Below are 11,368 nucleotides of genomic sequence, written 5' to 3'. Positions count from 1 at the left end.
ACCTCCTTAGACCTGATTATAGCACCTGTAGCTCCCAGGGACAGCTGCGAGCTCGCCAGCCCCAGGACGGTGCTCTGTCTGGCCATGGGCTCAGCTGTGTTCACTGGGTGAAGGAACGAGCAGACACATGAACAAGGCTGATTGATCTGTGACTGTTACCTGGGGTAAGATCGACCCCTAACGGCCCCACCAAGGCAGGAATATGTGAATTCATAATGCATTTTTTCTTCTCACCATCTGAATTTAACTTGAGTTATTTCTCTAACCCTTAGTAGAGATTTTGTGTTATAATATTAAATGACAATCTATTTGGGGCACCTGGAACGCTCAGTCATTGGGCGTCCAACTTTTTATTTCAGCTCAGGTCAGGATTTCAGGGTCACGGGATCGAGCCCTACATCAGGCTTTACGCTCTGCACAGTCGGCTTGTCCCTCCCTGTTCCTCCCCCTGCTTGTGCTCTCGCTCAAATAAATAAAATCTTTAAAAATAAATAAATACATGACAATCTATTAAATCACTCTATAGTCTGAGATTAAAGACTACACAAATGGTGTCAAGAGGAAGGTCTCAAGACAAATGCCTGATACAACCAACCAACCTGAAAAGAAACCAGAATCTCATTTTCTCCATGCTTGGAAGTTTAGGCCGTCCAGCACCCTCCACAATGGAGGGCCAAACTGGTTCCTAAACTAGTTTTTTCTATCAACTCTTCTACTTTAAAATAAAATTACAAATTATTTCTAACACCAATAAAGGGCCCATCCTGATTTGCAAACTGCTTTGAAAAAACATCAGCTAGGAGTTGTGACACCTTACGGATGCTGCCTCAGGGACCCAGAATGACATAACAGAGCTCAGGGATGAGGGGCCCCTCCTGGAGGGCAGGAGACCACGTTTATGCAGGTCCTCCTCTCCCTCTACACCCTGGATGGGAGAGAAGAGCTCCTGCAGCCTCAGGCTCTGGAACAGGGCAGCAGGGGCCCTGCCCTCGTGGTGATGGAAGGTGGAGTTTGCTGTCACAGCAAAGAGCAAGATGGGTTCAAACCTCAGCCCTGCCTCTTCCTAGCTAATAATGATCTCCCGTGATGCCTGCCAGCCTGCTGGCCCTCTAACACAGGGAATGATGCCGCCCGCCCAGCTCCGGGGAATGTTAGGAAGATACGGGGGCCTATTCAATGCTTAGCACAAGGCAAAGCACACAGGGACTTAACAAACAGTATCTGAAATCACTTTTCCCAAGGAAAATGGAGGCTGAAGGTCACAAAGATGGTCTAAGACCAAAGTTCTCAAGTGGGGCTGCACTTTGCAACCTGCAGGGAGCCAGCCCTCTCCATTCACGGAATTGAGACCCCTGGGGGCAGGCCCAGGGATTGCTTCAAGTGCCCAGGGATTCTAGAGTTAGTAGAGGTGGAGACCCTCTACAGACTAAGAGTTGGAGTCAGGCGAGGACCTGTAACAGTCAATCAAAACTCTGTCCCCAGGCCTAAGAGTTAGGCCATCTTGGTTGTAGAATTGAAACGAAGTCTTAAAATTGATAACTTCCCGATCTTTCTAATCAACAAAATACATCACAATTGCTAAATTCTCAGAAAGCAACCACTCTAGAAAAGTCGTAACAAAGCTCAAGTGTTTATTAAGAATTAAAAATACTGTAAATAAGCCATACAGTTCATTTCACAGTAAACTAAACAAATCTTTTTTTTCTCTTTTCTTTTTTTTTTTCTTTTTTTCTTCTTTTTTGAAGGGCAAGACAGCCATTAAAGAACAGTACAGCTGGAAGGGAAACAGCAAAAAACTGCAGAAAATGCACACATTCCTCCTCACTGACAGATGGGGGTCTGCTCTGACAGCAGACCCTCTTCAAGGACATCATGGTAAAATAAAAATACTTGGCCTCCACTCTCTGGGGGAGACAGCCCATGCCTCTGTGGACAGCTCTCATAACACATTTCTGGAAAGAAGCCAAGGAGTCCCCCCCCTTGCTGAGATTCTAAACCTATGTATCATCTGGGGGCCCTACACAGGTTGGCCACAGGGGTCTCTGTGTGGTTTGTGCCTTTATAGTCAGAACCATCTGGATTCTTTGCATAGTTACCTTTGAGATCACAGGATGATCCAGGAATGGAAAAGACACCACCTCACACCACGGGAAGTGACCATCAAGTCAAGCAGCTGGTTCTTTCTGATTAAAATCCAAGGGGCTTGTTCCCCTCCTAAATCAGAGCTGACACTTTGGAGTTTTAACCAGTTTAAAGTGGAAGACAAGAAGTGAGTGACAGCTCATGAAAACTTTGGCTGGAAGTATTTTTAAAAAGTAAAATTAATTTTCTTTAAAGAGAATTAAAAAGAAAAGTGCCTACCCCCCCACCCCACTTTTTTTTTTTTAACTTGAAATCAGCCAGCCAGGCAAGGTTTTCTGAGGTTATAGTTAATCTGCTTTTGTTAATCCTCAGTTGAAGCCATTCTTCTCTTGACACTAGAGACATCCTTCCTAAAAGATACCTCTGATTTGCAGGGGCCAGGCCTCGAGGAAAACCACCCAACACAGAAGCAGAAAACTTGAGAAACCAATGGTGTGTGGTAATCATCATAAATAAACTGGGCACAAAACTAAAATGCCTTGGTGCTCGGGGAGCGGGTGTCACCGCTTTTTAAGAGGGGCCAAGAACGTGGAGGGTAGGGTGCATGGGAGAAAACAACACATTTTTTGGTCATGAGACACTGGACTTTAAATCTGCACCCTGCACACGCGATTCATTCAGACTTTTTCATGAATCTTTTCCACTTTCAAAAACAACCTATCCAGGTCATTTCTCAGGTCATCTAGCAAGCCCTTAGCTGATTCCAGGTTGTTCTCGTTGGTTTCTATTTTCACTGAGTAGGCAACCAAACTGTCCACAGCAGTCCTGAGCATCCTCAAGTCCGACTCCACTTGGCTGACTGAGGCTTTGAGGTTGTCTAGAGAAGAGAGTCTGTCCAGGAAGTCCTGAGGCAAGGGGGCCGCCCGGGCCGGGTCCTGACCCAGCAGTGTCTGCACCTGCTCTTGCACCTTCTGGAGAGCCTCCACAGTGCTGGGGAGCTCACCCACGCTTCTCTTCAGCTCCTCCACGTCACTGTAGAGTGAGAGCTGGGCCTCCCCCAGGCTCCTCACCGTGCTGGCCAGGCCACCTGTGTCAGCCTCCAAGGGGCCCAGGCCGGCCACGTGCTCCTGCAGGGCAGCCAGGCGCCGCTCCTGCTCCTCGCTCTTCGCCATCAGGGTCTCCAGGTTCTCGCTGTGGCGCGCACAGGCTGTCTGCACAGCGTCTACCCCATCTTCCACAGTCTGGAGCCTGGAGTCCAATCCCTGACTCTTCTCCTGGAATGCCTCTAAAGACTCTAAGTTTTTATAAGCCCCATCTTCTTCCGGCCTCAGGGCCTCAGTTTCCAGGTGGTGCAGCTCCTCCTTGAGTTTCCTGATCTCCTCAGGAAGGCGGGAGGTCACCTCCTCCGACTGGAGAAGCTTCTCTGTGAGGGCCTGCAAGGTGAGGTGCTCCGAATTGGCCGCCTCCTTGAACTTCTGCTGCTCCTGCTTGAGGCTCACCAGCTCCTTGACTTCAGTGTAGACGTCAGACTCCAAGGTCTGGAGGCTGCTTCTTAGGGTCTCAATGTCCTTTTCTCTGGACTTCACAGACAACTGTGTTTCCTTCACAACTTCCTTCAAAGCTTTCAAATCCTGCTTGTACCCCTCGGAGTCTTCCAGAGAGGCAACCTTCACCTTCACATCGTTGATGTCCTTCTGGCTCCTCTTCTGGACCTCGGTGAAGATGGCAATGTTGTCATTGATGGACTTGGTAAGTTCCGTCAGCCTTTCCTCCACGGTGTTCTCCAGAGATGTGAAGTCCCGCTCCCGGGCATCCTTCACCACATGGATGCCATCAGAGAGGTCCTTGAGAATCTCGTTCTGGAGCTTCTGCAGAACTTCACTGATCCGGTTAATCTCACTCTCCCCTTGCTTCACAGCTTTCTCCGTGAGGTCTTGTTTATGCTGGGAGCTTCTCAAGATGGACTCAAAAGTCCCAAATGTGGCTTGAAGAGACTGCACCTGTAACCAAAATCCACACGTTAACTGCTGAGACAAGCTGATGAGTTTTATGCAATATGGCTATATTTTTTTGCCTGCCCAGCTTCCAGGTCCCTCTTCTGGAACAGAACAATAATTGTCTTTGGAGAACCTTCCCTCCACATACAGTCCATGCACTTTGGGGGGGACCAACCTAAAGGCTCTTTCCAAGCGCTTCAGGAGTCCTCTCTCCCGAAGCCACAGTGATCAGCCCAGGGATGGGCATATGGCCTAAGGCCGGCCAGTCAATTCCAAGATTCCTGTTAAAACGACTGGTAAAGAAAACTTTTTTCTACTGGGATTGCCAGCTATAGGATGAGGGAAGCCCGGAGAGGCTCAGACTGGCACATGAACACCAGACTACGAATCAAGCCAGCCCAGAGGGCAGATCTGAGAGAGGCAAGACCAGGTCCTGAAGACACGACCTGCATCTCTGGACACAGCTGTACCTGAAGGAATTTGCTCCTGAACTTTTTTGTTTCAGCCAGTATGCTCTTGTTCTCCCTCCCTCCCTCTCTCCCCCTCCTTCCCTCTAAGCCAGTTAGGCTGCGTTTCTAGCTCTTGCAACTGAAGGTCTTACAACTTTTTACAGGAAGAAAGCTGAGGCACATGGGAGACACTGGCCTAAGAGGCAAGAGCAAGGGTCACGTGTCTGGCTTGCCCCTCCTAGCTGTGTGACCCCAACCAAGTCACTGTTGTCACCCGAAAATATGACTGTGGACCAGATGTTCCCTTAGCATTCTCTGGCTTTGTGAGCACATTATGATCCTGTTTGCCACGACACACTCATTCTAAATAAACTCTCCCCTAACCAAGGTCTGACCTGGGAACCTCTCCAGGTGCTGGTTTGATGTACCAAGCCTGACAGGCCGATGATTATTGGCATGCAGAGCTACCTAAAATGCTTTCTTGAAAAAAAAAGGAAAAAACAAAAAAAAAAAGATTCTGAATCTCTCAAGTCTCCAGTTCTAACCACCAATTCACAGGAACATGCAAGAGAAAAACACACCATGAGGGTGCAATCAGCCACACTCACAATGTGGGAAGTTCTACATGACAAATAACCAGGATCTTCAATAGTTAAATGGCATTTTTAAAGAGGGAAAGACAGGAAACTATTACACATTAAAAGAGATTTATCAACCAAACATAATGTGTGGACTTACACGGATCCTGACTCAAACAAAGCAACTATAAAAGAGATATTTTTTTAAGGGGTCAGAGAAATCTGATTTTGAACTAGGTATTAGATGAGAATCAAGCATTACCATTAACTTTGTTGGATTAACTATACTGTGTTTTGCCAAAAGGAAAGGGAAAAGAAGGAGCTCCTATTTGTTAGAAATAAATCCTGAATACTTTGGGTGAACTAATGCATCAGTCAAAATTTGATCATGGTTCGATATCCACTGGGTCTGCAAGGGCAACACCAGCCCTCCAAAGGGCCTGGACCTGCACCACCAGCGTTTCTGTAGGCCTGCGCCCACTGGTGCCCGACTGAGAACAGGCCATCCTCTCTGCCCAGGCTGCAGCCATTCGGCACACCTGGACTATTTCCCAACACCCAGAGCTCTGAGAACAAGAGAGACCAGGTGGACACCCAAAAGGGGTGGAAGAGAAGGCTTCGGAGTCACACCGCTCTGACTCCAGCCCCAAAAGAACAAAACAAAATGGGAGGGAAGAGGTGGTAATGGAATGAAACAAGGATAGAAAAAAAAGAAAGCATTATTGAAACTGGGGTTCATTATATTGATCTCTTCTGTTTACACATGAATACTTCCATGGCAAGAAGTAAAAAAAAACAAAATAGCATGAGCTCTGGAACCAGACTGCCTACGTTTGAATCTTGGCTTGGACACTTCCTAGCTATGTGATCTTCGGCAAGTTACCCAGCACATCTGTGCCCTGGTTGCCTCTGCTGCAGGATGGGAACAAAAACAGCATCTGACTCCTAGGCATATCTTGCAAGCATTAAGGGAGCAAATATATCTAAAGCTTTAATTGTGCCTGACAGATAGTGAATGATCCACCAACGGCAGCTATAGTCTTCATTATTGTTTAATCTTTCTTCTGGGAGTACCTCAGAAGTCAGGAGATTCTGAGACCATCCTTAGCCCAGTGCCAAAGGGAAAAGCTACAGAAACCACAAGAGGATGCCTGGACTCTAGTTCCAGCCCCACTTATAACCAGCTCTGTGAGCACAATAAGTCACTCACTTTCCAGGTCCCAACTCCTCGTCTATTAACAAATAGGTTTCTAAAGTCCCTTTTGGTTTCCAATAGTCTTGTGATTTTAAGACACATTAGAATTAGGTTTTCTAATTCCAAAATACTAGACAAGTTCCCTGTTCAACGAAATATAACCGGAGTCATAACGGATAATTTGATAAGGGACCAAGGAGAGCTCACCTCCAAAACTAAGTTATTCAATCACAGCACCTATCTGTTCTGCAATCACTCAGAAGAGAGGCACAAATGGGTAAGCACAGTACCTGCAACATGGCATTCATTCAGTGTTTTCTGAATGAATCAGGAATTAATTAATAGCGCAAAACCTGATGAAGACTGACCTGGTCCATTTCCCCTCTGATCTCTGTCACCCAACCTGGGCTGGCTCTTTGCAAATGGCCAGGAAGAGGACTTGATCCAAAATTACGGATGAAACCAAACACACCAAACCCCAACACTGTGAAAAGAACATAGAAATCACCCCCCTACTGATGGTGCTGTGAGCTGCTCATCTTTACATGCAAAGACCTCATTATAATCAATATGCAATGGATGCATCTGTTCCCCCAACATATGTGGGGTGCCCACTAAATGGTGGGCAAGACATCAGAGAAAAATAATGGCTAGAACAGATCCCCACACTTGAGGAGCTCATAGCACGGGGGAGATAGTGGTGGCTGACGTTCAACAGGCCACTTCCTGTACAGTAAAAAATATGCAAAGTACTTCAGAGACATCATCTCATTACAGCCTCGTAATAACCTCATGAGTTGGTGGCTCCCAGTGATTTCCAATTTACAAATCTGAAGACTGGTAAGTGGTCATGTTGAGCATCAAAATCCCAGAACATATTACGTCACACCCTGTGCTCTTAACCTCTAGTGGGGGAGCTGGAGCAGAGGCATGTTCAAAGTGCACTGAGTGCCTGGACGTGATGCTGCTACACCAGGAGTCCTGACTCCTCCAGAGCCGAGATGAAAAAACAAAGAAATGCAACCAGAGAACTCCCTCTTCCACAAAAAGCTGCTCATCTCATTCAACTGTCCCTCCTGGGCCTAAGCCTACTCCTATCACATTACGCTACCCTGGATCCGCCTGGCCAACATGGGCCCTTCACAGCCTCAAGTGAACTGCCAACATTTTCTGAAGCCCGCACCCATTGCGCCCACTGAATATTCCATGTGAGGAATATGCCCAGGCTGCGGTCATTCAACAGACCTGGGCCTTTCCCAACACAGAGAGCATCTGCAGAATGAGACCAGGTAAACACCCAGGGGAGTAGAGTGCTTCAAGTCACACTGCTTTGACTCCGATCCCAGTTCCCCAACTTAGGGTCTGTGTGTGACCCTCAACGAGTAGCACACCCGCTCCAGGCCCAGCTGGCCCACCTGTGAAACCGTGCTACTAAATGGGACATGCCTGCAGGTGGCTGGAAGCACTTACTAGGATGCCTAGACCATAAGGAGTACTAATTATGAATAATATTTTAAGTATACGTTCCTGCTAAGAACCAAACCCCACCCTCACCAAACATCATACAGAGTTAAAAAGGGGCTCCAACTGAGGCTGTTAGAGGAGCCATCACTCTTCAAAGCAAAATAACTTACCGGCCACCTCAGAGGTGAGGCCAAAAGTGGCCACACACAATGACAAACCTTAATACTGTTTTGGGCACATTCTGAGTTCCACGTCACTGAACTAAGCTTTAATGAAACACCTACCATGAATCTGGCGGGGCATGGGCAAGATAACAAAATGAACAGACAAATGGTTAGGAGTGTTCTAGGAGCTAACTGCAGTGTGAACCCTCGCCCTGCCCCTTACTAGCTGTGGAACCTTGCAGTGACTCTGCCTCCGCCTGTCTCACTCCCCTTGTCTGAAAGAGGAGGATCTACTAGTGCTCACGTCTCAGGGCTGTTGTGAGAGTCAAAAAAGATGAGTACAGAGTAAATATGAGGTCTTATGTAACAGCTTGATTACACTGCTAAATTAAAAAGAGAGGTCAGGGCAGCCGGGTGGCTCAGGAGTTTAGTGCCGCCTTCAGCCCAGGGTGTGATCCTGGAGACCCGGGATCGAGTCCCACGTCAGGCTCCCTGCATGGAGCCTGCTTCTCCCTCCGCCTGTGTCTCTGCCTCTCTCTCCGTGTCTCTCATGAATGAATAAATAATAAAATAAAGTCTTTAAATAAAAAATAAATAAAAAGAGAGATCACTATTTCAACAGTTGACAGCCAGGCGGCTCCTTAAAAATCTGGAAGGAGCCCTCCCCTCGCTGTGCTGATAGGAAAAGTGAGCCCAAAGCAGAATATAACATGCACTTGGCTTTGATAGAGAAGAGGCAGGAGCCAGGAAGAAGGGAGAAGCAAGGGAGAAGCAGAGAGTTTAATAAAGCCCTAATTTCTTCAACTTGATATTCAAGACCTCCCCCATCAGGGCCTCAACTTCAATCTCCTCGCTTGCTACTTTCTAAACGTTATTTGGCTACAGGCAGGGCAGTCAGGCACCTGCTGTCCCTTCAACATACTCAATAGCCTCCCTTGCTTTGTGTCCACTCCCTCTCTCAACAGCTACTGACCATCAGCTAGGTCTAGACTGGCACTGGGCCAGTCTAGGATACAGGCCTAAGCCACATCTCTCTTCTGAACTCACACAGCAGTGACCCTCACCTGAAACCTACTTATGTGCTGCTCTGCAAACAGGATTTGCACCTTTTACACCTGTGAACCTCCCCACCACCACCACCACAGGGCCAACATGGAGCCATATCACTATCAGAATTCAGTAAGTACTGTGGTTGATTGGTAACTGGGTGGATGAAAGATGGGAAACGAGAGGCTAGTGGTTATATACCCCAGCAGTCTGTCTACTTCTTAAGAATGATTTAACATCAGGACAGGCAACGCAGCAGTGCCTACTCAATTCCCTTCGAAAAGCCACCTCCCTTGGCCTGCAGCACAGAGCAGGCTGACTCATTCCAGTTGCTCTGCCAGTCTTAAGAGGAAATTCCTAGTCCTGCACACTCCACAAAAGTCGATAGAAACTTGGCAGGGCAGGCAGCATGCTGGGAAAAGGAGGCAGCAGTTCCGGGCTCAGAAGTGGTGGCGGGATTTTTTGTTTCTATCATACAACCAAGTTTCATTGAGCAATAATATTAGTGGAGGCCGGAGGAGGAGTGCTGAGAGTGAAGGGGGCTGCACTTGGTGTGGAAAAAAACAGACAGGGTGGAATTGAAGAGGCTCTGGGGAAAGCTGGGTCCATCCATACCTGAGAGAGGCCTCTGGGGACCCCAAACGTGGCAGCGGCCTAGACAGTCTCACCAGCCAGGGTCTTTATCAATTCACTTAATCTCTGTAAACCTCAATCTTCTGGCCTGGAAACTGGAGTCAAAACTGCTACTACGGCTCCCTCCCCACCAGGGTTGCGGTGATGATTAGATAGCGGGTAAGCCCTCTTCGCATCTTGCAAATGTGCCTTGTGGTACTACTCACCAGGACCCTCCAGTATTTGGGGCCTTTCCTCTAGGGCGGGCACATTACTTCAAAGGCCCACATGGGGACACTGGTCCACTAGCAGACAAGCGGCCGGAGCTAGGTAATATTTCATCTGCACTTCGGAATGAGTAGGATTACTTGCTTTTCCTTCTCCGGCATGGGCATGGGGATCTACTAAAGCGTAGCTCAGGGGTCTCCCACCGGGGTCTCCCACGGGCAGCCCAGGTGCGGCCTCGCCTCGCCCAGGCCTCCAGGGATGCGGAGGTTCCTTCGACCTCCTTGTCACACGACGCTGCCCATTCGGCGGTTCCGAATCCAAAAAGAATGGGCTCCCGGGGCCGGGCGGCTTCCTTACAGGCCACCGCTGACGCCCTGCGACAGGCCCTCGGCCCACCCCGGCCGGCCCGACCATCCTCGCGGCGGCCCAGCCCCGGGGCCGGTCCTCCGCGGCCATTAACAAAGGGGGTCCGGGAGGCGCCGGGCCCCGGGGGCTCCGGGACGGGCGGGCGGGCGGGCGGGCGCGGGTCGGGGCCGCGGGGCCGCGGGGTCGCGGGGTCGCGGGGTCGCGGGGCCGCGCGCGGGCGGGGGAGCCGGGGGAGCCGGGGGAGCCGGGGGACCCACCTTCTGCTCGACGCCCTGCAAGCCCTGGCCCAGCTCGTCCCTCTGCCGGGAGAAGAGCTGGTGGCCGTGCCGGACCTGCTGGACCTCCTCCAGGACGTGGTGGACGCACCAGCCCGAGAAGCCGGCCGCCGCCGCCAGGGCGAGGTAGAAGAGAAAGTTGAGCGCGCGGCCGAGCCTGCGCGGGCAGGACGCCGAGGCGGCGGCGGCGGCGGCGGCGGCGGCGGCGGAGGCGGAGGAGGACTTGCCGCCGCGGTGGCCGCCCTTGCCGTGCGCCTGGTTCTGCGGGTGCTGCGGCGGCTGCTGCGGCGGGTGCGGCGCGGGCGGCGGCGGCTGCTGCTGCGGCGCGGGCGGCGGCTTCTTCGCCACGTCATCCGCGCCGCCCGACGGGTGGGCGCCCTTCTCCGCGGGGCTCGCGGCGCCGTGGCCGCCCTTGGAGCCCCTTTGTTTGGCCGAGGGCATGGCGGGCGCGGCGGCGGGTGGGCGCGGGCTGCGAGGCGAGCGAGCGGGGCGCGCGGCCCGGAAACTTCCTCGGGCTCCCCCGGGGCTGGGCGAGCGGCACGCGGGCGCTGCCGGCGTCGGAGCGGCCGAGAGAGCGGGCGAGCGGCGGGCGGCGAGCAAGGAGGCGGGCCAGGGAGGAAGGAGGAGGGGGCCTGCCGCCGCCGCCGCCGCGCCGACCCCGCCTCCCGGGAAGGGCGGCCGGAGACCGAGCCGGGAGGGCCTGCCACGCACGCGGGGCCGCCGGGCCCCTCCCCTGCCGCCGCGACCCGGAGGGGGGGGGGCGGGCGCCGCGGGGTCCACGCGGACGGGCTGGGGGCGTCCCAGGCTGGTCGACGAGGCCGGGGGAGGGGGCGCCGAGGGGAGGGCGGCGGCCGGGGGCGGGCTGAGGCGGCGGGGGGGGGGGGCGTCCCAGCGGGGCCCGGGGGGGGGCG

The 11,368-nt window shown here is 51.7% G+C and overlaps 1 protein-coding gene across 1 annotated transcript; it reads right to left on the bottom strand.

Annotated features, from left to right (window-relative positions):
- Nucleotides 1–1,611: 1,611 nt before the first annotated feature.
- Nucleotides 1,612–11,087, bottom strand: CKAP4 (cytoskeleton associated protein 4). The gene is made up of 2 exons (XM_041757407.1): nt 10,440–11,087; nt 1,612–4,082 (listed from the first exon to the last, which is right to left on the bottom strand). The coding sequence occupies exons 1-2, from the start codon at nt 10,896–10,898 to the stop codon at nt 2,760–2,762; spliced, it is 1,782 nt and encodes a 593-aa protein (XP_041613341.1). The 5' UTR covers nt 10,899–11,087; the 3' UTR covers nt 1,612–2,759.
- Between the last annotated feature and the right edge of the window lie 281 nt (nt 11,088–11,368).

This window comes from Vulpes lagopus, chromosome 5 (assembly GCF_018345385.1).
Source record: "Vulpes lagopus strain Blue_001 chromosome 5, ASM1834538v1, whole genome shotgun sequence".
Lineage (NCBI taxonomy): Eukaryota > Metazoa > Chordata > Mammalia > Carnivora > Canidae > Vulpes > Vulpes lagopus.
This window is presented reverse-complemented; position numbering and strand designations above follow the sequence as displayed.